Genomic DNA, 26273 nt, shown 5'->3' on the forward strand with positions numbered 1-26273 from the left:
AGGTGTTTTTTTGGAGAGTATTTGGTTACTTTATCTCCCTACTTGTAGTGATGTTGTGGACCCTCCACCAGGTGTGCTTTGATTTCGTTGAAGTAGCACTGGAAAGGAAAACAAACAAAAAAGAAACAAAAAAACAAAACAAAAACATACAAACAACCAACCAAAAACAAAAAATCAGAAACACCAGCTATAAGTCAACAACAGGGTGGAGGCAGTGTTGATGGAAGAGGCCTTATCCCATACAAGGATAGAAATGACAGGGGCAGTGGAAAAAGAAAAAACAAAAATTGGCCAGGCAGAGAAACTACACGGCTTAATCCAGAGAGAAAGAGAAAGGAAAATAAAGAAGGAGGCGGGGAAAAAGAAAAGAAAATAAAATTGAGCCAAGAAACTATATGGCTTAATCCAGAGAGAGAGTAAGGAAAATAAGGAAGGAGGTGGGGAAAAAGAGAAAATAAAATTGATCAGACATAAACTGTATGGCTTAATCCAGAGAGAGAAAGGAAAATAAAGAAGGAAGTGTAAAGCATGTGTCAAAAGAATGGATAAAATATGTCTGCTTAAACAAACCAACAACCAGAGTAACCAGACTAGAGGAGGGAAGAGATAAGGAGGAAAGGAAGGAAGAATATGTTTATATAATAAGAATTGTCCGAGAATTAAATCAGGCAATGCAACAACACTGATCTGGAGAAGGGGCTGTGTGGTTGTCACCTTCAATCCTGCTCGAGTAGATATGCAGTTATCAGCCACAGAAGGGCGTGGTTTGGTGTATGCCGTCCCGCCTCCACTGTGGGCCTGCTGTCCATTCCCTGAAGCCCCACCTTGTTGGTGATGGGAGAAAAATGACGACTCCCCAGTCTCTCCTCCATGGACCAGGTGTCCCAAACCACTCTGTTCAAGCAGTCCTCACTGTGCCGCAGGCGTAAACAGGAGGTTTGTCCTGCTCCACCAACTCCCATGCCTCCCTGGCGCTTGGCTGGGATTCAGACTCCTGCACAGTGCACCCCGTGTTGGGGGAGTGCCGCTCTGTGCCGCCCCATATATGATTTCTGGCTGGTGGGCGCAGGCAGTCTTTGTCTTTCCAGTGGATATAAACCCTAGTCTCACAGCACTCCAGGGAGGGGATTGCTTTCTCCTACTGCGGACCATGCCCCTGACCTAGCCAATGAGTCCGAGGCTGGCTCCCCTCCTCCCCAGGTGTGCAGTCAGGGCAGCTGGCCCCAGTCTGGAGAAAGCCCCTCAGAGATTGGAACTTTCTGCGCTCTGGTCCATGGTTTTTTTTTTTTTTTTCTTGTCCAGAGACAGCCCTATGCTTTCCTAGCCTCTCTTTCTCTTCTCTTTGTCTCTCTGCAGAAGGGGATCCCTCCCCTCCATTCGTTTTATCTCTCCCAGTCTCCAGTCATGCACCTATGGCCCGTCGGATTGTCCCAGTGGGTCCCTGGAAGTGACTCTTGTCTCTTTGTCTTTTGGACTCTTGGAGTTTAAAGTCCTTTGGCTTCAGTACTGCTTTGAGAGATGAGGGAACTTTGGATGCCCCTACTTCTCCGCCATGTTGGCCCTTCTCTCTTGATTACTTTCCTTACCCATAAGCTATAATCACCCAGTACATTTTTGCATCTATTAGTTTGAATAGTTACCTATTAGGTCAGTTAGGAATAAGAAAAATAAAAGATGTTATTTTACCTTCATTTATTCCTTCTCTAATGCTCTTCCTTCATGTGGATTTGTGTTTCTGACCTGTATAATTTTTTTTTTCTCTCTGAAGAGCTTTTAACGTTTCTTGCAAGGCAAGTCTACTGTTGATAGATTACTGCAGCTTTTGTTTGTTGAGAAAGAGTAGTTTGTTTTCACTTTTGAGGGATTGTTTTGCTGGATACATTATTCTAGATTGGTGTTTTATTTTTCTTTCAACACTTTAAAAATATTCCACTCTCTTTCTGCTTGTGTGGTTTCTGACAACATATCAGATATAGTGCTTATCTTTGTTCTTCTGTAGATAAGATGTCTTTTTCTTCTGGCTAATTTTAATATTTTTCTGTCTTTGGTTTTCTGTTTGCATGTGATACCGCTAGGTGTAGATACTTGGTATTTATCCTGCTTTGGTGTTCTTTGTGCTTCCTGAATTTGTGGTATCTGTTACTAATTTTGGAAGATTTTCCCACCATTATTATTTCAACCATTTCTTCTCCTTTTTCTTTTGTCCTTTGTATTCCTGTTACATATATGTTACAATTTCTGTAATTGTCCTACAGTTATTAGTTTTTGTTTTAAGTGATTTTTTAAAGCTTTTTGATTTGTTTTGAGAGCGAGAGAGTGGGCATATGCATGTGGGAGTAGGAAAGGGGAAGTGAGAGAGAAAGAGAATCCCAAGTAGACTCCACGTTGTCAACACAGAGCTTGATGTAGGGCTCAATCTCATGAACTGCAAGATCATGACCTGAACTGAGATTAAGAGTGGGATGCTCAACCAACTGAGCCATCCAGGCACCCTTAGTTATTAGTTTTACTGTTCCATTTTTTTTCAGTTTTATTTCATTTTGGAAAGGTTTTTTGTTGTTTGCTTGGAAAGATTCTTTTGACATGTTATCAGTGTCACTGTTTCTTTCCTCATTGAGTTCATTGATTCTTTCCTTGACTGTGTCCAGTCTACTAATGAGCTTATCAAAGGCATTCTTTATTTCTTTTACAGTGTTTCAGATTTGTAGCATTTCCTCTTGTTTATTTATTAGAGTTTTCCTCTCTCTGCTTACACTACCCATCTGATCTTGCATGTTGTCTATTTCTTCCGTTAATATTACCCATAGTTATTTTAGATTCTCCTGATAATTCCAAAAGTCTGTGTCTTAAATAAGTCTGGTTCTGCTGCTCTCTGTTTCTTTAGATTTTGGTTTTTCTTGTTTTCTTTTGTTATTTTTTTGACCTTTTTTAAAAAAAAGTCTTTTAGTGTTTATTGTTTTTTGAGTGAGAGAAAGAGCGTGAGCAGGGAAGGGGCAGAGAGAGATGGAGACACAGAACCTGAAGCAGGTTCCAGGCTCTGAGTTGTCAGCACAGAGTCCGATATGGGTCCTGAACTCAGGAACCTAGAGATTTCATGACCTGAGCTGAAGTCAGATGCTTAACTGACTGAGCCACCCAGTACCTCTCCTTTGGCCTTTTGGCATGACTTGTAATTTCTTTGGAAGCCAGATGTTTCTGGTAGTGGGAATTGAGGATATTGGCTTTATTTATTTATTTATTTACTTACTTATTTAAATGTTTGTTTATGTTTGAGAGAGAGAGAGCGCGAGCGCAAGTGGGGAAGGGGCAGAGAGAGTAGGAAACAAAGGATCTAAAGCAGACCCTGAGCTGGCAGCAGAGAGCCTGATGTGGGACTCAAACCCATGAACCACAAGATCATGACATGAGCCAAGTTTTGAATGCTTAACTGACTGAGTCACCCGGGTGTCCTGAAGTTGTTCACTTTTAGTGTGAACTTTGTGAACTTTTATGTTAATCTAGCTAGGAACTGGGCTATGTGTTGTTTGCTGTAGCTGTAGGTACCAGAGGATTCATTCCCTTATAGTTTCTTTGTTATAATTATTTTTTCCCTATTTTCTTTCTGTTTCTCTAAGAATTCCTTCTTTTTTTAAATATTTATTTATTTTGATAGAGGGAGAAAAGAATCCCAAGAGGACTCCATGCTGTCAAGGACAAGAGCTCGACTCTGGGCTCATGGGGATCGATGGGGTTTGATCTCAGGAATCGTGAGATCGTGACCTGAGCCAAAATCAGGAGTCAGACGCTTAATTGACTGAGCCACTCTGGCACCTCAAGAATTCCTTCTTTTTTTTTTTGTTTAATGTTTATTTTTTGGGAGAGAGAGAGAGATAATGCGAGAAGGGGAGAGGCAGAGAGAGTGGGAGAGACAGAATTTGAAGCAGACTCCAAGCTTCGGGCTGTCCGCACAGAGCCTCATGTGGGACTCAAACTCACAAATCACGTGATCATGACCTGAGCTGAAGTCAGACAATGGAGCCACCCAGGCGCCCCAAGAATTCCTTCTAAAACAAAGTTTGTATTGTGCTCACTTGAAATTCAGTTATTATACTGGATCTATGTTAATGTGATAAAGGAGTTAGGGAGGGATAGTATTCTTTAATCTTAAAATTAAATCTCAGTTATTTTTAGTGGTCTTGAGTCTTTGGGCTGAGGCCTTGAGATGTATTTCTTAGCTGTCCCCCACTGTTGGGTGAAACAGGAAGACCAGAAGAGGCTGAGGTTGTCTAATTGAATTGCTCTTCCTTCAGGTAGATTTTGTCCTATTAAAGTAATATACCTTGATATAGCATGACTTTGTTAAGAGAATGCTCTGGGCTATTTCAGTATGGCTACTTTCCCCTTCTGCTAAAGGCACAAGAGGATTTTCTACAGATCTTAACTGTTTAAACCTGAAAACCTTATGGGGGCTCCTAGAGGTAAACCCAGCAAAGTGTGGGCCCCCCACCTAAAACTGGGACTCCCGGATTTTTTTTTAACTCTCAAGTTAATACATTCTTGGCCTCTAATGATTCATAACTTACTGTTGAAGTGTTCCCATACCAGATAAGCTGTATGTGCCTGTCTCTCTGGTTTTCTTTTCTTTTTTTTTAATTTGTTAACGTTTATTTATTATTGAGAGACAGACAGACACAGAGCATGAGCAGGGGAGGGGCCAAGAGATGGAGAGACACAGCATCTGAAGCAGGCTCCAGGCTCTGAGCTGTCAGCACAGAGCCCTACGTGAGGCTCGAACTCAAAAACCGCGAGATCATGACCTTAGCCGAAGTCGGACGCTTAACCGACTGAGCCACCCAGGCGCCCCTGGGTTTCTTGGTAGTGATTTGCCCTGTGACTTCATGCCTCTAAAGGATCTAAGATACTGATTTTCAGTTTGTTCATCTTTTTTCTTGTCAGCATAAGAGTGAGGACTTGTAAGCCCCTTACATGTTGTAGCTGAGTGGCTAGTATTTTATTTATTTTTTATTTTTTTAAATAAATGGACCTGTGTGAAATGGCATAATTGTCTGTGGCTTTAATTTTGGTGCTCTTCTTTGTTTTAAATGTTTGTGTAACCCCTTTCAGGTCTTGATTTTTGTGAGGATCAGGTTCTAATTTTAGTTGGAAGTTTTAGGAATTGATTTTAAAATTATTTCTCTTATTGTTAGCAAGTTATCTTTAGTTGTTCCTGAATCCAAGTAAGGATAGTGTGGTAAGTGCAGTGGTTTAAACATGAGCAGTAGAACGGGAGAACTCAGGTAATTTCATGTGTCTATAAAATGCTTTATTAAAAAATTAAACTAATGTCAATAAGTATATATAAAATGATAAAGATGAAAATGAATAAAGATGAACATTTTTGGAAAAGTATAACTTATGCATACCTGTTTACTCAGACATTATTATACATATTATAGATTTTGTGTCACTGTATATAACTCATAGATTGTTATCATTTGTGATTAAAATTATTCATTTAGAATTATTTTCTTTATCTAGTTAAGATATAGGCAGAATTATTTAGGATAAGATCAAAGGCTTTTCCCAAGTTCTTTTCTAAATCCTTGTATTACACTGGCCATATATGAGTGTCTATTTCATAGCACCTTGTTCTACAATGAGTAGTCATTTTTCCCTTAAATATTTCATAGGCAAAAAGAGATAACCACATTAAACACTTTTTGTTAGCATTTAATAAAGTTGTAGTTTAATATCCATTTCTTCACATACTTTATTTACCTTTTAGGTGATGACAATTTTTTCAAAAGTTACCGTAAGGGAGTCAGAGCAAAGTAATGTGTTTTACATTGCTTAGGTTTTGTTAGCACACATTTATCTACTAACCAAAGGGATGATCCTAATAAAGTCAATTCTTGGGTAGTTACATGTAAAATGTTTGTGATAGAGATAATTGAACACAGTAATGAAATAAAAAAAGGCAGCATTATGTAGATTTGCTCATTGAACTGAGCTTGTTCATTTTGACAGTTAATTCCTCTTTAAAGTGATGGTGGGATTTTCATTATACTTTTTCGTATATCCTGGTACCAGTGACACCATTCATAATACATTCCATCAATAATATCCTAATCTTCTACTTATTGTGCTTTCCTTCTCATTCCATTACTGGTGTTGAACCAATATACTGTATGGAAAGTTGAATACATTCTGAGTTTTTCTGCCATCAGCTGTCGTTTCTTCAAACCTCTTTCCCATTTTACAAGAAAACCGTTCTAAAGTGTTCTCAGTTTTTATGGTGAGAGACTTGCTGTCAGAAGTGATGACACAATCTGGCTTGGCCTTTGTGCCCATTTTTCACAGTGCCACTCCCATTTGTCCTTCCTTAATATATTCAGGAAAGTCTTTACTCTTCCTTCATATAATCCTTAAAACCATCTTCCTACCAGTTGCTGAATTGTAGCCATGGTGGGCATGGGGAACAGGGTCTAGTGCAGGAAGCAGGGCACTTGGTCCTGGGAAGTGTGCTTTGCCTCACACCTTCTAATCCCACCCTCCATTCCCCTGGACCAGGCTGTGCAAACCAGGTTCACCTAGGATGCCGGGACCTGTAGGGCACTGCTTACAAGATAAGTTTTTTATTTAAAGTTTTTACTTAATTCTGGTTAGTTAGCATACAGTGTTATCTTAGCTTCAGGTGTAAAATACACTGATTCAACAATTCCATGAGTGGCTCCTGGGTGGCTCAGTTGGTTAAGCATCTGACTCTTGATTTTGGCTCAGGTCATGATCTCATGGGTCATGAGTTCGGGTCTGTGTCAGGCTCTGCACTAACAGTGAGGAGACTGCTTGGGGTTCTGTCTCTCTGTCTCTCTGTGTCCCTCTCTCTCCCTCCCCTCTTGCTGTCCCTCCCCTGCTCGCATTCTTTCTCTCAAAATAAATAAATAAACTTTTAAAAAAGCAAAAAAAATTCCACATATCATCTGGTGTTCATCACAAATGCTCTCCTCAATCCTGATCACCTATTTAAACCCATCCTCCCACCCACCTCCCCACAGGTAACCATCAGTTTGTTCTCTGTAATTAGGAGTATGTTTTTTAATTTTTCTCTTTTTTTCCCTTTGCTTGTTTGTTTCATTTCTTAAATTCCACACATGACTAAAATCATACGTTGTTTGTCTTTCTCTGACTTAATAGTTTTGATTTGCATTTCCCTGATGATGAGTGTTGAGCATCTTTTAAAAAAATATATTTAGGGATGCCTAGGTGGCTCGGTTGGTTAAGCGTCTGACTTCAGCTCAGGTCATGATCTCACTGCTTGTGAGTTCGAGCCCCACATCGGGCTCTGTGTTGACAGCTTGGAGCCTGCTTCGGATTCTGTGTCTCCCTCTCTCTCTGCTCCTCCCCTGCTCACGCTCTGTCTCTCTCTCAAAAATAAACATTAAAAAAATTAAAGGATGATATTAGCTGTGGGGTTTTCATATATGGCCCTTATTATGTTGAGGTATATTCCCTCTAAATTTACTTGTTGAGAGTTTTTATCATAAGTGAATTTTGAACTTTCTCAGGTGCTTTTTCTGCATCGATTGAAATTATATGATTTTTGTCTTTCCTCTTATTGATGTGATATATCATGTTGATTGATTTTTGAGTATTGAACCACTCTTGTATCCCAGGAATAATCTCACTTGATCGTGGTGAGTGATTTTTTAATGTACTGTTGGATTCGGTTTGCTGGTGTTTTGTTGAGAATGTTTGCATCTGTGTTCATCAGGGATGTTGACCTGTGGCTATCTTTTTTAGTGGTGTCTTTATCTTGTTTTGGTATCAGGGTAATACTGGCCTCATAGAGTGAGTTTGGGTGTTTTCCTTCCTTTTCTACCGTTTGGAATAGTCTGAGAAAACCAGGTGTTAACTCTTTATTAAATGTTTGATAGAATTCCATCTGTAAAGCCATCTGGTCCTGGACTTGTGTTTCTTGGGAGTTTTTTGATTACTGATTCAATTTTTTTGCTGGCTATCAGTCTGTTCAAATATTCTGTTTCTTCCTGTTTCAGTTTTGGTAATTTATGTTTCTAGGAATTTATCCCTTTCTTGTAGGTTGTCCAATTTTTTGGCATATACTTTTTCATAATACTCTCTTATTTGTATTTCTGTGGTGTTGATTGTTATTTTTCCTCTCTCATTTGTCGTTTTATTCATTTGAGTCCTTTCTCTTTTTTTCTTGATAAGTGTGGCTAGATATTTATCAATTTTATTTATCTTTTCAAAGAACCAGCTCCTGGTTTCATTAATCTTTTCTATTTTTTTTTTTTAGTTTCTGTATCATTTATTTCTGCTCTAATTTTTATTATTTTTCTCCTGCTGGATTTAGCTTTTGTTTTTCTAGCTCCTTTAGTTGTAAATTTAAATTGTTTATTTGAGATTCTTCTTGCTTCTTGAGGTATGCCTATATTGCTGTAAGCTTTCCTTTTAGAACTGCTTTTGCTTCCTCCTACAGGCTTTGAGCCATTGTGTTTTCAGTTTCATTCATTTCCATATACTTTATTTTTGAGAGAGAAAGAGAGAGAGAGAGAGAGAGAGAGAGAGAGAGAGGCAGGCACGTGCTTAGGAGGGCCAGAGGGAGAGAGGGAGAATCTTAAGCAGGGTCCATGTTCAGCACAGAGCCTGACATGAGGCTCGATCTCATGACCATGAGATCCTGACCTGAAGTGGAATCAGGAGTCAGATCCGACTGAGTCACCCAGGCGACCCTCAATGTACTTTTTTAAATTTCCTGGTTGACCCATTCATTGTTTAGTAGCATGTTATTTCACTTCCATGTGAATGTGGTCTTTCCAGACTTTTTGTTGGGGTCAACTTATAGTTTCATAGCATTGTGGTTAGAAAATATGCATGGTATGACTTCAATCTTTTTGAATTTGTTGGGGATTGTTTTGTGGACTAATATGTGAAGATACTTGTTTTATTATTAATGAATGTGGTAATTAAAATTTAATGGTATTTGTTTCAGAATTTTAGATTATTAGAATTTTGTAGATAAAGCTAAAGTTCCATTTGAACTATTTTTAGTTTCTTTATATTGACTCATGTTTCTCTAGTTCATTCATTTAACTGCTATATAGTATTCTTTTATGTGAACATATAATCTATCCATTCTGTTTTTTGTGAATAATTGGGTTATTTCCAAATTTTCTCTAGTGTAAATAGTGCTGCAGTTAGTACATTCTTTGTTCATATCTTTAGGGGCCAGGTGCAACACCAACTTTCTTTTATAATATTTACTTGATAGTATTAAATATCTTTTAAAATATTTACCATTTTAGGGGCACCTTGGCTCAGTTGGTTAGGCATCCAACTTTGGCTCAGGTCATGATCTCATGGCTCGTGAGTTTGAGCCCCACTTTGAGCTTTGTGCTGACAGCTCAGAGCCTGGAGCCTGCTTAGGATTCTGTGTCTCCCTCTCTCTCTCTGCCCCTCCCCCACTCGCACTCTGTCTCTCTCTCTCAAAAATAAACATTTAAAGTAAAAAAAAAATTACCATTTTTAAGTGTATGATTCAGTGGGTTTAGGTAAATATATTGGCATTCTTGTGCAACCATCATCACTCCCCATTTCCAGAACTTTTTCATCATTTCCCAAACAGAAACTGTACCCATTAAACAATAACTGCATTCCCTCCCCCTTCCAGCCCTCTATTCTTTCTGTCTCTATGAATTTGACTTCAAGGAACATCAACCAAGTGGAATTACATATTTTTCCTTTTGTTGTGTCTGGCTTGCTCATTTAGTATGTTTTAAAAGTTCATTTATGTTATAGCATGTGTCAGAATTTCATTTCTTTTTAGGCAATATCATTTCCTTTTATTCCTTTTATTTTTCCGTTCACCTATTTTTGATGGATTTTGGCCATTGTAAATAATCCTGGTATGAACATTTGTGTGCAAATATTTGTTTGATTTCCAACTTTCTTTTGGATATATACTTAGAGGTGGAATTGCTGGATCATATGGTAATTCTTTTAAAAAAATTGTTTTTATTATGTTTCTTTGTTTTTGAGAGGCAGAGAGAGACAGAGCATGAATGGGGGAGGGGCAGAGAGAGAGGGAGACACAGAATCCAAAGCAGGCTCCAGGCTCTGAGCCGTGGGTCCTGTGGTAATTCTGTTTAACTTTTTGAGGTATTACCATATTGTTTTTCTGCAGTGGGCCCACCATTTGATATTCCTACCAGCAATACACCCAGGGTTATAATAGCTCCACATTCTCATCAGCACTCATTTTTTCCCATTTTTTTTTGTAATAAAAATGGGTGTGAAATGGTACCTCATTTTGGTTTTGATTTGTTTTCCCTATAGTGTTGTAAGCCTCTTTTTGTGTGCTTATTGGATCTTTGTACATCTTCTCTGGAGAAATATCTATTCAAGACCATCGACTATTCTTAAATTTGTTTTTTGTTGTTGAGTTCTGGGATTTTCTTATATAATACTGTGGATGTTAATACCACTTCAGATATATGATTTGGAAATATTTTTTCATAATCTGTGGGTTGTCTTTTCACTCTCTTTATAGTGTCCTTTGATGCACAGGAGTTTTTCATTTTAGTGAAATTCAGTTTATTTTTTTTTCTATTGTTGCATTGTACTTTTGATATCATGTTCAAGAAACCATCACCAAATCCAGGGGCGCCTGGGTGGCTCAGTCGTGAGTTCGAGTCCTGCATCAGGCTCTGTGCTGACAGCTCAGAGCCTGGAGCCTGCTTCAGATTCTGTGTCTCCCTCTCTCTATACCCCTCCCCCACTCAACTCTCTCTCTCTCTGTCTCTCAAAAATAAATGTTAAAAAAAAATAAAAAAAGAAAAATCATCACCAAATCCAATGTCCCAAGGATTCTTTCCTGTGTTTTCTTTGAGTAATTTAATAGTTTTAGCTAGTATGTTTAGTTCTTTGTTGCCTTTTATGTTAATTTTTATTATATCAGGTAAGGGTCCAGGTTTATTCTTTGGCATGTGGATATCCCATTTTTCCAGCCCTTTTATTGAAAGAACTGCCCTTTCTCTATGGAATGATTTTGACACCTTTGGTGAAAATCAATTGACCATATGCACACAAGGGTTTTGGTGTTTCTTTTCCATTGGCCTATAAATTTGTCCTTATGTCAATACTGTACTGTTTCATTTATTTTAGCTCTGCAGTTAGTTTTGAAATCAGGAAGTGTGAGTTCTCCAAATTTGTTCTTTTTCATGATTGTTTTGGTTATTTGTGATTCCTGGAGCTTCCCCATGAATTTTAGGATGGCCTTTTCTGTTTTCTGCAAAATATGCTGTTGGGATTTTGATAGGGGTTGAAATGAATTTCTAGGTCATTTGTGTAGTATTGTCATTTTAACTTTTAGTATTGTGTAGTATTGTCATATTAATTTTTTCTAACCCATAGAAACTATATTTCCATTTATTTGTGTCTTCAATTTCAGCAATGAAAACATTGCTGTTTTGCAGTTTTCAGTGTTTAAGTCTTTTGCCTCCTTGATTAAATTTATTCCAAAATACTGTTTCTGATGCTATTGTAAATGGAATTGTTTTCTTAATTTCCTTTTTGGACTGTTCATTGTTAGTGTGTAGAAATGGAATTAGTTCTTGTGGTTGATACTGTATCCACTAAGTTTACTGAATTTATTTATTAACTATCTCAATTTTTTTGTGACATCTTGAACTTTTTTTTTTTTTGAGAGTGCATGAGGTGGGGGGAGAGGAAGGAGGGAGGGAGAGAGAGAGAAAGAAAATCTTAAGCAGGCTCCACCTTAAGCAGACTCCACTCTCAGCTTGGAGCCCAATGTGGGGCTTGATCCCAAGATCCCTGGGTTCATGACCTGAGCTGAAATCGAGTAGATGCTTAACCAACTGAGCTACCCAGGAGCCATTTTCTACATATAAGAAGCCATCTGTGAACAGAAATAATTTAACTCTTTCCAATTTGGATAATATGCTATTTTAAATAGTCATGAAGTGAACAAAAATTTTTAAATTGTTTACCATTCTTTTTTCCATTCAAAAACCTATTTTGGTCAATATGATCACACCCATGGTCATATTACCAAATTTTAGAGACTGTATGGTCCATGGTGTGCCTTAAACACAGCAGCCCATCTGTGGGAACAGATGCATGAATGGATTAAATGTGAAAAATAGTTTTTTTTTAATACATTACCATTGTGGCAGACTGGGTAATGAATACACAGAATCTTTTTTAAAACTGCATGTCACTCTCCATTTATCTCAAAATGAAAAATTTAATTCAAAAAATGGCTAGTTCCTCTATGCATATACATCTCCAAAATAAAAGTACAAAAGAGTACACATAAAATTTTTGTAATTCCACAGTTATTCATGGAAAAAAATTAGTAACACATTCAAGGGAAAGAACACAGCCCTTAGTTAAAAATATTGACATTAGGACTCAAAATTTGTCTAAAATCTAGTCATTCATGATATGGTTAGCTTACAGTAGGAATTAAAGTTTTTATGATCCACTGGCAGATAGGTCAATTTTTACAGGTCATCAGCAACAAGCCCATGTTATAATTGTGTAACTGTGAGCATGAAGGCGGTACACATTCTTCCTCAATGGAGATTTTTAATTTTTTTAATGTTTATTTTTGGGAGACAGAGACAGAGTAGGGGAGGGGCAGAGAGAGAGGGAGACACAGAATCTAAAGCAGGCTCCAGGCTCCGAGCCTTCGGCACAGAGCCTGATGCAGGGCTCAAACCCACGAAGTGCGGGATCATGATGACCTGGGGCAAAGTTGGATGCTCAACTGACTGAGCCACCCAGGCACCCCTCTCAATGCAGATTTTTAACCACTCTTAAAAAGATTGGTTTAAGGACTAGGACCTACAGTTAAGTAACCTATATAGTACTGGTTAAGTTAGCTTCACGTTTTGGTAGAGGGATGAAGAGAGTGACAGTCATGTCTGGATTTAATATAAATATCCTTTGTAATAGTTCACAGTTATGAAACTAATAAATTAATGTATGCAGTTTTGCCTTAGGAAGATTGTTTAGTTTACAAAAGTATTGATAAGTGTCACATTTTAAATGGTTTGTTGGGGGGCACCTGGGTGGTTCAGTTGGTTAAGTGTCCGACTTTGGCTCAGGTCATGACCTTGCAGTTATGACCTTGCAGTTCGTGAGTTCGAGCCCTGCATTGGGCTCTGTGATGACAGCTCAGAGCCTGGAGCTTGCTTGGGATTCTGTGTCTCCCTCTCTTTCTGCCCTTCCCCTGCTCACACTTGGTCTGTCTCTCCTTAAATGGTTTGTTGTGTTTAAAATACTGTTTCCAGGGGCGCCTGTGTGGCTCAGTTGGTTAAGCATGTATTCTTGATTTTGGCTCAGGTTATTATCTTGCAGTTCATGAGTTAGAGCCCCATGTCGTGCTCTGTGCTGATAGCTCAGAGCCTGGAGCCTGCTTGGGATTCTGTGTCTCACTCTCTCTCTGCCCTTCCCCCTCCCCCGCTTGCACTATGTTTCTCTGAAAAATGAATAAACATTAAAAAAAGTAAGCTTAAAAAAAGTGTGATTCTAGAAATGAGGCAGATTTTAAAAGGTGACATCAGAGCTTCTATATGCAGATGGGTACTTCCCTTCTCAGTACACCATACTGATATCAGTGATGATGTTATTCCTGAGGACATTTTGAGAACTCTCCTTTTGTAGTCAATGTAGAAGTCATGCAAGAAAATGTTAAGGAATATTTGAGATTTCGGCAAAAAAGTTATTTTATCCAACCTGATAATTCACCGTATTTGACTCTAAATGACATTTAGCTGTTTGCAAAAATCCCACCCACCTCAAAGAAGATTTTTCAAAAGAATGAGCAAAATTTTTTAAGTATTCACATTTTTTTTTACCATTGGGCTTCTACCTGGTTTCTTAATTTATAATATAAGACAAACATGTTTATGCCTAAAAGTGCTATCCTTCACAGAGGGAGAAAGTTCTACTGATTGTATTCGTTTTAATTTTTACATGTGGTAGTAGTAATATTAATGGGTTGTGCTGACTTATCCAGTCCTGACCTTGGTCAGCTACAGCATGGATTCATGTGATAGTTGGCTTTGTGGTTGGAATGAGTGAGAAAATCACTATTTTGTTGGTTTGCTGTACTCCTTTCTAAAGAATAATTTTTTTCTCTTTTATAATCTGTTGATGGGACAAGAATATAGAATGATATTCTTATTTTTGAATTTTGGTTACAAGAAATTCTGTGTGCCATGGGTTGATACATAGTATCTTTTGATCTGGTTTCATTTTCTAATTTAAGATTAAGGACTCGGAGTAACTCGGTAATTTTTCGCACATTTAACTTTTCCAAAGCAAGGTTATGGGAAAAAGTAGAAATCATACACTCTTGGTATCTTTATCCTAGAGGCAAGTTTGTTTCAGAATTTTGTAAAATGACTTTCTTCATTGAAACAAAATAGTTGCAGTTATGTCTGGTATATCTCATTTCTTTTTCTTTCCCTTAATATCCTGGGTTCTCCCTAACCAAACATAGGAAAATGATGCAGAGGGGGCTACTGGCCTTGGGGTGGGCCTAGTGCACTGCTTGAATGGTGGTGGTACCTGGCCCAGGAAGGACTGATAACAACTGTTACTTGATTTACAGTGTTTTAATTTTCATTCTGTTGATTACTAGTGAGGTTGTAGTGCTTTTTCTTCCAATTTTTTGTTACTCCGTTGTATTCCCTTTTAAAAAGTTGTTTCTTTTTATTCACTTACTAGGAATTTAGTATTTTTAGAAAATCTAATGAGGTTGTTTTTATATTCTTATTTTCAAGTTAGTTTGCCTTTTAAATTTTGGTTATGGATTTTTTGGAAGTGTATATGCAGGTATTACCTTTAAATATATAAATGGATTCTTGAATGTCTTCCTCTCTTTGCAATTTTTATTGAGAAAATTCACATAAAATTCACGGTTTACATCAATTTAGTTTAGAATTTAATGTTTTTTTTCTAGCAAATTTACAATATTGTGCAACTGTCACACTTTGTAATTCTAGAAAATTTTCATTGCCTCCCCAAAATAACACATACCTCCCAATACCCCACTTCCTCTATCGCCTGGCAGTTACTAATCTTATTGTCTTTATAGAATTGCATATATTGGACATTTTATATCTATAAATGGAATCATCCAATATGTGGCATTTTGCATTTGCCTTTTTTAGCATAATGTTTCCAATGATCATCCATGCTTTAGCATGCTTTAGGATGAATATTTCTTTCCTTTTTATTGGGATATAATATTCCATTGTTTAGCAGTTGGTGGACATTTGGGTACTTTCTCCTTTTGTTGGCTATTATGAACATTGCTGCCATGACCATTTGTGTACAGTATTTTTTGTGTGGGCATGTGATTTTATTCTCTTGGATATATATCTAGGAATGGAATTACTGAGTCATTTGGAAACTTTATGTTTAACTTTTTGAGTTACCACTAAACATTTTTACAGTGCCTATACCATTTTACATCTCTACCAGCAATGTATTTGGGTTCCAATTTCTTTACACACTTGCTAACTCTTATTTTTCATTTTAAAAATTACATCCACTCTAAAGAGTGGTATCTTACTATGGTTTTGATTTGCATTTTCCTTTTTAAAAAAAATGTTTATTTGAGGCAGAGAGAGTGTGTGCATGTGCATGGGAGGGGCATAGAGAGAGGAAGAGAATCTGAAGCATGCTGTGTGCTGTCATTGCAGACCCAGATGCGGGGCTTGATCTCACAAATTGTGAGGTCACGACCTGAGCGAAATCAAGAGTTGGAAGCTCTACCCAGTGAGCCACCCAGGCACCTAATGCATTGTCCTAATGACTCATAATCTTGAGCATTTTTCATGTGTATAAATGTTTTATTTATTTTAGAGAGAGAGAGAGAGAGACAGAGTATGAGCAGGGGAGAGGCAGAGAGAGGGAGACACAGAGTCTGAAGCAGGTTTCAGCCTCTGAGCTGTCAGCACAGCGTCTGACATGGGGCTCAAACACATGAATCACAGGATCATGACCTGAGCCGAAGTTGGACTCTTAACCGACTGAGCCACCCAGGTGCCCCTGCATTTTTCATGTGTTTACTGGCCCTTTGTATATCTTCTTTGGGGAAATGTATATCTAAGTCCTTGCCCATTTTTAAATTGGGTCTTCTTTCATTGTTTTAATTGTAAAAATTCTTTATTAAAAGCATAAAAAGCATTTTAAAGGATATATATTGTCTTATTAAAGGATATATATTATATAAAAGGCTATTTATATCTTTTCAGATATATGATTTGAAGATAGTTTTCTTTAGTTGTATGGATTTTCTCTTTACTTTCTTGATGCTATCTTTTAATGCACAAAAGTTTTAAATTTCAATGAAGTGAGTTTTATCTATTTTTCCTCTTTTAAAAGTTTAGGAAAACATACTAGAATTGGGGTACATGTTTATTTTTGTGCATTTTTTAAGCTTTTAACTTGTATAACTGTTGGATTACAGATGTACCTATTATATAACTTAGCAGGATATGCTGTAACAATTAAGCTGCATAAATATTTCCCTGGGAATCTGTGAGCTCTCCTAAGTCCTGTTTTAAATTTTATTCATCTTTGTGTCATTTATACAATTATTCTGTGACAAGCAGAAGACAGAATGATAAACAAAAAAACTGTAGAAGCTTTCCAGGGAGTGTTTAGTAAATATATTCGATACATTACTCAATTATTATTCTAAATGATGTAGAGCAAAATCTCATCAGCTTTTTCCTTAAATTATATTTTGATCCTGGGTAAGTATAAAGTAGGTTGGGTTGTTCATTTTTCAAATCCTTACTGAAATAATTAACATTCATTTTTTTAACTTTTATATTGAATATGCTTTCTTTCAGATGACTTACAGTATAGATATGTTTTCAGTTTGTTAGACCCTTACACTTGATTAAATACATGACAAGCTAATTAAGGAAGTTCTTTAAATTTTTTGTTTTAATAGTGAAAGCAAGTTGAATACATTGGTGCAGAAGCTTCATGACTTCCTTGCACACTCATCAGAAGAATCTGAAGAAACAAGTTCTCCTCCAAGACTTGTGATGAACCAAAGCACAGGTAAATTGAAAAATAATATGCAATATCTTCTAGTCTATTTTCCATTCATTTTTGGGAGGGAGAAGCTAGCAAAAGCTTTAATAGCTGTTATGTATTTAGTATTTAGCTAATATCTGATATTAGAGAATTATTTCATTTGAGAGAGAGAGAGAATCTCAGGTGGGCTCTGTGTTAACGCAGGGCTTGATCCCATGACCCGAGTAGAAATCAAGAGTCAGGATGCTCAACCAGCTGAGTCACCCAGGTGCTCCTGATGTTGGAGATTTTAATTTAGATAAATAAAATGTAGGTTGTGTGGTTATAGGTGCTTAGAGAATGATGTACTTATGGTTTTATGCCTAATGGAGATGTCTTCTAGAGTGGGTGATAAATGTCACTATGAAAAATAGGTAGTATTAGAAGAGGCGGGAGCAGTATAGAAATATATTATCTTAGCAGTTGTTTGTGTGTTGAGTTAAATTTTTATGTTTGATAACTTCTGAGTAGAATTGGTATATTTTTTTGTATAAATAAGACTTAACATCTCATTTGTCCCTCCTTTTCTCCTTTTTAAAAGTATCCTGTATCATGTGATGATAACTTATTTTCATGTTTTCATGGGTAGCTACATATAGAAGAACTGAATACACACACACACACACACACACACACACACACACACACACACATATACATGCATGTGCACCACAGATAAAATTGGTACAAAAAGTATAGTAGAGGTAGACCACAGTGAGAAGTTAACCATATAATTAGAGTTCCAAAAGGAGAGAAAATTAAACTCCTAAAGAACAAAACAACAACAACAACAACAAAACCAAGAGAAAAACTTAGAAACAGGCAGAGGAAAAAATTCATTGCTTTTAAAGGGAGTAACAATAACAGTGATAGCATACATGAATGATAGAAGCTACATGACTTTAAAGTACCAAATGAAAATAATTGCCATCTTGGTACTCTATATTCAGTGAAAACGTCTTTCAAAAGTAAAGGTGAAATTAATATAGAAAAAAAGTGAGAACTCCATGTTAGTAGACCTACACTAGTTGGAATACTAAAGGCTTTTTTTTTAATCAGAAGGAAAATAATTTGAAATGGCAATACCAAAATACAGAAATTAATGAATAATAATGGGAAGGGTAAGTAGGTGGGTAAAACTAAATATGTAGTGTTATCTAATCCATAGTCCCTATTCTTAATTCAAAAATTGCCCCAACAGTTTTTATAGATAAGTTGTTCCTCCCAAGTCAAGGATCCACTTGAAGATAACATATTGTGTATAGTGGTCTCTTTAGTCTTTTCAAATCTAAAACCATTTCTCTGTTGTAACCGTGACCATTTTGAAATGCAAAGGTCTATTACATTGGTGACCCTTGATGTGAATTTGTCTGAATAGGTAGATTCAAGTTATTTATTTATTTTTTTGGTCAAGGTTACTATGTAGGTGGTGCTGTGTTGTCAATACATCATCTCACAAGACACATGATGTAATTTTTTCTTTTTTTTTAAAGTTTTTATTCATTTTTGAGAGAGAGAGAACAAGCAAGGGAGGGGTAGAGAGAGATGGAAGCAGAGAATCCCAATCAGGTTCCCCACTATCAGCACAGAGCCCGATGCAGGGCTCAAACCCATGAACCATGATGTCTTGAGCTGAAATCAAGAGTCAGATGCTTAGCCGACTGAGCCACCCAGGTGCCCCTGTAATTTTTTTCTTTTTATAACACTTTTTAAAAAAAATAGTATGTATTTTTGAGAGAGAGACAGCACGCAAGAGGGGAAGGGGCACAGAGAGGGAGACACAGAATCTGAAGCAGGCTCCAAGATCTGAGCTGTCAGCACAGAGCCCGACACAGGGCTTGAATCCACAAACTGTGAGATCATGATCTGAGATGAAGTCAGATGCTTAACTGACTAAGCCACCCAGGCACCCCTGTAAGTTTTTTCTTTTATTGGTGATGTTAACTTAGGATACTTTGTTATGGTTGATTTGCTAGATTAATCCACTGTAAACTTAATGATTTATTCCTTTGTAACTAATAAGTAATTTGTAGGAGATTACTGTGAAACTAGGTATTCTTTTTCATCATCAAAAGTTAATTTATGTGTTTTCTGTTGCAAATTAACACAAACATGGCAGCTTCCAATAATCCAAATGTATTATTTCACATTTCTGTAGGTCAGGAGTCCAGTGACCTTTTCTGGTCTCTGCCCAGGGTGCCACAGGGCTAAAGTGAAAGTGTCATTAAGACTATGTTCTTTTTCTCTCTCTCTTCCAAAAATAAATAAACATTAAAAAAATTTTAGGCTGTGTCTCTCTCTTCTACCCCTCCCCTGCTACACTCTTTTTCTCTCTCTCCTTCAAAAATAAATAAACATAAAAAAAAATGACTATGTTCCTTTCTGGGGTGCCTGGGTGACTCAGTCAGTTAAACATCAGACTCTTGGTTTCAGCTCTGGTGACGATCTCACAGTTTGTGAGTTTGAGCCCTGCATTGGGCTTTGTGCTAATAGTGCAGAATCTGCTTGAGATTCTCTCTCTCTCCCTCTTTCTGCCCATCCCTGGCTCACATGTTATGTCTCTGTCTCTCACAAAATAAATAAATAAACTTAAAAACATAAAGACTGTATTCCTTTTTGAAGGCTCTGTGGGAAAATCCATTTCTGTGCTGATTCAGATTGTTGGCAGAATTCAAGTCCTTGTGGTTGTACTTCTGAGGTTCCCATTTCTTGGTGGTCATTGGACAAGATCCTCTCAGCTTCTTAAGGCTATTTGTATTTCTTCTCACATGACCCCCTCCATATTCAAAGGTAGCAACAGCATGTTGAGACTTTCTCATGATTTGTATCTCTCTAACTCTTCTGCTTACTTCTTCTGTCAATTCTGCCACCATCTGGAGAATTTTCCCCACTGTTAAGGACTCATGTGATTAGCCAAATCCCTTTCACCCCTCCCTCCAATTTTTTTAATGTTTATTTATTTTTGAGAGAGAAAAACAGAGTGTGAGCAGGGGAGGGGCAGAGAGAGAGGAGACACAGAATCCGAAGTAGGCTCCAGGCTCCAAGCTGTCAGCAAAGAGCCTGATGCAGGGCTAGGACTCACGGACTGTGAGATCATGACCTGAGCCAAACTTGGACGCTTAACTGACTGAGCCACCTAGGTGCCCCCCGCCTCCAATTTTTAAGGCCAGCTGTGTCATTTTATATAGCACAATCATGGAAGTAGCGTTTCCTCACATTCACAGATTCTGGATATTGTGGGGCATGAAATTTTGGGGGGCCATTTGTAGAAATTATGCATACTACAGTATCCCTTCATGATTCTCTGCTAATGATGTATTACTTTGGTGAGTTCCAAATGCTGATAATCTATACTTCTATGTTTTAGATGGTATATTACTATAAGGGAGGGCTTTACATGCCATTCTCTCTTCATTTGATTATATTAGTATGTAGTAATTTCTTTCTTTGCCAAGAATAATTCTATCATTAAACTTTTTTTAATGTTTATTTTTGGGAGAGAGCGAGTGAGCGAGCATGAGTAGGGGAGGGGCAGAGAGAGAGGGAGACACAGGGTCCGAAGCAGGTACCAGGCTCTGAGTTGTCAGCACAGAGCCTGGTGGGGGGCTCAAACCCATGAACTGTGAGATCATGACCTGAGCTAAAGTCAGACACTTAACTGACTGAGCCACCCAGGTGCCCCATCATTATTTATTTCAGTGCTCTTTTGTATCACTGTTGGCCAGTGGGAGCCCCTTCTGTATGGCTTCCGCTGATCTTTTGAAAAGTCCTCATTCTAGAGCACTTCATTACTTTCTGCCCTTATGAGATGTTGAATGTTTACTTTGCATTGTCTTTTTCCTAACCCAAGAATCAGTTATTTCTCCAAGGAGTTCTGGTTCATTTTAATGAGATAATGTGTTTAGAAACCAACATCTGGTTATATGATGTTCTTATTGCCACCAGGATGTCTTTGCTTCCAGGCCCTCTCACAGAGAAAGCGGATATATGTATTCTATTTTCATAAGTTGATTTTGACATTTTTATTTTTTAAATTAATTTTTAAATTCTGATATAATTAACATGCAGTTTTATATTATTTTCAGGTGTACAATATAGTGATTCCACAATTCTTTACATTAAGAGTACTCTTAATCTCCTTTACTTATTTCATCTACCCATCTCTCCTCTGGTAAACACCAGTTTATTCTCTATGTTTAAGAGTCATTTGTTTGTCACTTTTTTTCTTTGTTTTCTTCAGTTCCACATATGAGTGAAATCATATGGTATTTGTCTTTGACTTATTTCGCTTAATACTATACCCTCTAGATCATCCATGTTGTTGCAAATGGTAAGGTTTCATTCTTTTTTATGGCTGAGTAATATTCCATTGTATATACATACCACATTGTCTTTATCCATTCATCTATTGATGGACACTTGGGTTGCTTCCATATATTGGGTATTTTAAATAATACTCTAATAAACATAGGTGTGTGCATATCTTTTCAAGTTAGTGTTTTTATATATTTTTTTGGTAAATACCCAGTAGTGGAATTACTGGAGCATATGGTGATTGTATTATTAATTTTTGAGGAACCTCTATATGGTTTTCCATAGTGGCTGTACCAGTTTCCATTCCCACCAACAGTGCACAAGTGTACCTTGTTCTTCATATCCTAGCAAACACTTGTGGTTTCTCATGTTTTAAATTTCAGCCATTCTGACAGGTGTGAGGTGATATCTCATTGTGGTTTTAATTTGCATTTCCCTGATGATGAATGATGTTGAGCATCTTTTCATGTTGGTCATCTCTGTCTTTGGAAAAATGTATGTTCGTGTCTTCTGCCCATTTTAAAAAATTGGATTATTGTGTAGTTTTTTTTTTTGGTGTTGATTTGTGTAAGTCCTTTTTTTTTTTTTAAACTTTTTTTAATGTTGGGGCACCTGGGTGGCTCAATCAGTTAAGCATCTGACTTCAGCTCAGGTCATGATCTTGTGGTTCATGAGTTCGAGCCTCGTGTTGGGCTCTGTGCTGACAACTCAGAGCCTGCAGCCTTCTTTGGATTCTGTGTCTCCCTGTCTCTCTCTCTGCCCCTCCCCCGCTTGTACTCTGTTTCTTTCTCAAAAATAAATAAAACATTAAAAATTTAACACTTTTTAAATGTTTATGTATTTGAGAGAGAGAGAGACAGAGACAGAGAGACAGAGAGAGACAGAGAGAAAGGGAGACAGAATCTGAAGCAGGCTCCAGGCTCTGAGCTGTCAGCACAGAGCCCGATGTGGGGCTCGAACTCATGAGCTGTGAGATCATGACCTGAGGCAAAGTTGGACGTTTAACCGACTGTGCCACCCAGGTGTCCCGAGTTGTGTAAGTTCTTTACATATTTTGTATATTAACCCTTTATTGGATATGTCATTTTCAGATGTCTTCTCCTATTCAGTAGGTTGTCTTTTAGTTTTGTTGATTGTTTTCTTTGCTCTGCAGAAGGATTTTATTTTGATGTAGTCCCAATAGTTTATTTTTGCTTTTGTTTTCTGTGTGATTGTATTACACAGGAAACAAATGCCTCGGAAGACCTCTAGAAAAGTGTTGTTATGGTGGATCTCAGAGAAATTACTGCCTGTGCACTCTTCTAGGATTTTTATAGTTTCAGGTCTCACATTTAGGTCTTTAATCCATTTTGAGTTTATTTCTGTTTATGGTATCAGAAAGTGTTCCAGTTTCCCTCTTGCACTGTTGGTGGGAATGCAAATTGGTGCAGCCGCTCTGGAAAGCAGTGTGGAGGTTCCTCAGAAAATTAAAAATAGACCTACCCTATGACCCAGCAATAGCACTGCTAGGAATTTATCCAAGGGATACAGGAGTACTGATGCATAGGGGCACCTGTACCCCAATGTTTATAGCGGCACTCTCAACAATAGCCAAATTATGGAAAGAGCCTAAATGTCCATCAACTGATGAATGGATAAAGAAATTGTGGTTTATATACACAATGGAATACTACGTGGCAATGAGAAAAAATGAAATATGGCCTTTTGTAGCAACATGGATGGAACTGGAGAGTGTGATGCTAAGTGAAATAAGCCTTACAGAGAAAGACAGATACCATATGGTTTCACTCTTGTGTGGATCCTGAGAAACATAACAGAAACCCATGGGGGAGGGGAAGGAAAAAAAAAAAAAAAAGAGGTTAGAGTGGGAGAGAACCAAAGCATTAGAGACTGTTAAAAACTGAGAACAAACTGAGGGTTGATGGGGGGTGGGAGGGAGGGCAGGGTGGGAGGGAGGGCAGGGTGGGTGATGGGTATTGAGGAGGGCACCTTTTGGGATGAGCACTGGGTGTTGTATGGAAACCAATTTGACAGTAAATTTCATATATTAAAAAATAAAAAAAAAAAAAAAAAGAAAAAAAAATTAACGATTTCAAAAATAAAAAAAAAAAAAAAAAAAAAAGAAAGTGTTCCAGTTTAATTCTTCTGCATATAGGTGTCCAATTTTCCCATTATCATTTGTTGAAGAGGCTGTTTTTTTTCCCATTGCATATTCTTGCCTACTTTATATGAAAATTAATCAACCATATAATCTTGGATTTATTTTTGGGCTGTCTTGTTCCATTGATCTATGTATTTGTTTTTATGGAAGTACCATACTGTTTTTGATTACTATAGCTTCGTAGCATATCTTGAAATCTGGGGTTGTGATACCTCCAGTTTTGTTCTTCTTTTTCAAGATTGCTTTAGTTATTCAGGGACTTCTGTGGTTCCATACAAATTTTAGGAATGTTCTTTCTAGTTCTATGAAAAATGCTCTTGGTTATTTGACTGGGATTGCATTAAACGTGTAGATTGCTTTGAGTAATATCGACATTTTAATAGTATTTGTTCTGGAACCTTTTGTAGTTCATAAGCATGATGATTGGGTGTTCACACAATTGTGTGGCATGTGCCTCCCCTAAACCTTTGTTACCACCTTGGCACGTTACCCGTCTGGTGTGAACTTGGGGAAAAAAAACAATATTTGTTTCCATTCCATGAGCATGGAATGTTTTTCCATTTCTTTGTGTCCTCTTCAACTTCTTTCATAAGTGTTCTGTAGATTTCAGAGTACAGATCTTTTAACTCTTTGTTTAGGTTTATTCCTAGGTATCTTCTTGTTTTTGGTAAAATTGTCAGTGGGATTATTTTCTTAATCTTTTTTTTTTGTACTTCATTATTAGTGTGTAGAAATGCAACAGATTTCTGTAGATTGATTTTGTATCCTGAGACTTTAATGAATTCTTATATTAGTTCTAGTAGTTTTTTTTGTTGGAGTCTTTAGGGTTTCCTCTAGAAAGTATCCTATTATCTGCTAATAGTGAAAATTTTACTTCTTCCTAACAGTTTGGGTGCCTTTTCTTTCTTTTTGTTGTCTGATTGCTGTGGCTAAGACTTCTTTTTTTTAATTTTTTAAAATGTTTTTATTTATTTTTGAGACAGAGACAGAACATGAGAAGGGAAGGGGCAGAGAGAGAGGGAGACACAGAATCCAAAGATGGCTCCAGACTCTGAGCTGTCAGCACGGAGCCCGTCGCGGGGCTCGAACTCACAGACTGAGATTGTGACCTGAGCTGAAGTCTGACGTTTAACCAACTGAGCCACCCAGGCACCCTGGCTAGGACGTCTTGTACTATGTTGAATAAAAGTGCAAGGCATCCTTGTCTTATTCCTGACCTTAGGGGAAAAGCTCCCAGTTCTTTCCACAGTTAGCTGCGGGTTTCTCATAAATGGCCTTTGTTATTTTTGAGGTATGTTTCCTCTAAAGCTACTTTGTTGAGGATTTTTGTCATGAATGGATGTTGTACTTTGTCAGACATTTTTTGCATCTTTTGAAATTATCATATTTTTTAATCCTTTCTCTTGTGAATGTGATATATCATGTTAATTGATTTGTGAATATTGAACCACACTTGCATTCCAGGAATAAATCCTGCCTGATCATGGTAAATGAATTTTTAAATGTATTATTGGGATTCAGTTTGCTAATACTTTGTTGAGGGATTTTTGCATCTATGTTCAGTGGGGATATTGGCCTTTAGTTCTTTTTTTTAGTGGTATCTTTATCTGGTTTTGGTATCAGAGTTAACACTGGCCTTATAGAATGAAATTGGAAGCTTGCTTTCTTTTATTTTTTGGAATAGTTTGAGAAGAATAGGTATTAAACTCTTTAAAAATTTTTTTTAATGTTTATTTATTTTTGACAGAGACAGAGTGTGAGCGGGGGAGGGGCAGGGAGAAAGGGAGACAGAATCCGGAGCAGGCTCCAGGCTCTGAGCAAGCTGTCAGCACAGAGGCTGATGTGGGGCTCGAACGCACAAACCGCGGCATCATGACCTGAGCCAAAGTTGGACGCTTAACCAACTGAGCCACCCAGGCACCCCATTTTTGATGTTTTTATTTATTTTTGAGACATAGAGAAAGCACGAGCTGGGGAGGGGCAGAGAGAGGGAGACAGGAACCGAAGCAGGCTCCGTGCTGTCAGCAGAGAGCCTGACGCGGGGCTCAAACTTATGAGCGATGAGATCATGACCTGAGCTGAAGTCAGATGCTCAGCTGACTGAGCCACTCAGGTGTCCCTCAAAATTTTTTCTAAAGTTTATTTTGAGAAAGAGAGAAAGTGGGGCTGGGGAAGAGAGAGAGGGAGAGAGAGAATTCCATGCAGGCTCCGAAATGTTAGCACATAGCCCGATGTGGGGCTCTAACTCAAAACTGTGAGTTCATGACCCAAGCCAAAACCAAGAGTCGGCGCTTAACTGAGCTACCTGGGTAACCTGGTATTAAACTCTTTATTGTTTTATTATTATTTTTTAATGTTTATTTATTTTTGACAGAGAGAGAGAGAGAAAGTGAGCATGCGTGGGGGAGGGGCAGAGAGAGAGGGAGACACAGACTCCAAAGCAGGCTCTAGGCTCTGAGCTGTCAGCACAGAGCCCAGGGCGGGGCTCGAACTCATGGACCGCAAGATCATGACCTGAGCCGAAGTCAGATGCTCAGCCAACTGAGCCACCCAGGTGCACCTAAACTCTTTAAATGTTTGGTAGAATTCACCTGTGACATCATCTGGTCCTGGACTTTTGTTTGTTGGTTGTGTTTTGAATACTGATTCAACCTTACTGCTGGTAATCAGTCTT

The 26273-nt window shown here is 37.7% G+C and overlaps 1 protein-coding gene, 1 non-coding gene and 1 pseudogene across 9 annotated transcripts in view; 2 read left to right on the forward strand and 1 right to left on the reverse strand.

Moving 5' to 3' along the window:
- ATRX (ATRX chromatin remodeler) overlaps positions 1 to 26273 on the forward strand; it is a 308093-nt gene that overhangs the window by 25967 nt on the left and 255853 nt on the right. For all 8 annotated transcript variants that reach the window (XM_019436157.2, XM_019436156.2, XM_053891478.1 and 5 more), the window contains one exon: positions 16997 to 17109. In XM_019436157.2, coding sequence (XP_019291702.1) covers positions 16997 to 17109 — 113 coding nt within the window. The remainder of the gene's footprint in view (positions 1 to 16996; positions 17110 to 26273) is intronic.
- LOC128773814 (fatty acid-binding protein 5-like) lies at positions 6041 to 6443 on the reverse strand (annotated as a pseudogene).
- LOC128774020 (small nucleolar RNA U13) lies at positions 23995 to 24099 on the forward strand. The gene has a single exon (XR_008418499.1). It is a non-coding gene; the product is annotated as a small nucleolar RNA U13 (small nucleolar RNA).

The sequence above is a fragment of the Panthera pardus genome, unplaced genomic scaffold (assembly GCF_024362965.1).
Source record: "Panthera pardus isolate Hobbes unplaced genomic scaffold, ASM2436296v1 HiC_scaffold_27, whole genome shotgun sequence".
NCBI classification, from domain to species: Eukaryota; Metazoa; Chordata; class Mammalia; order Carnivora; family Felidae; genus Panthera; species Panthera pardus.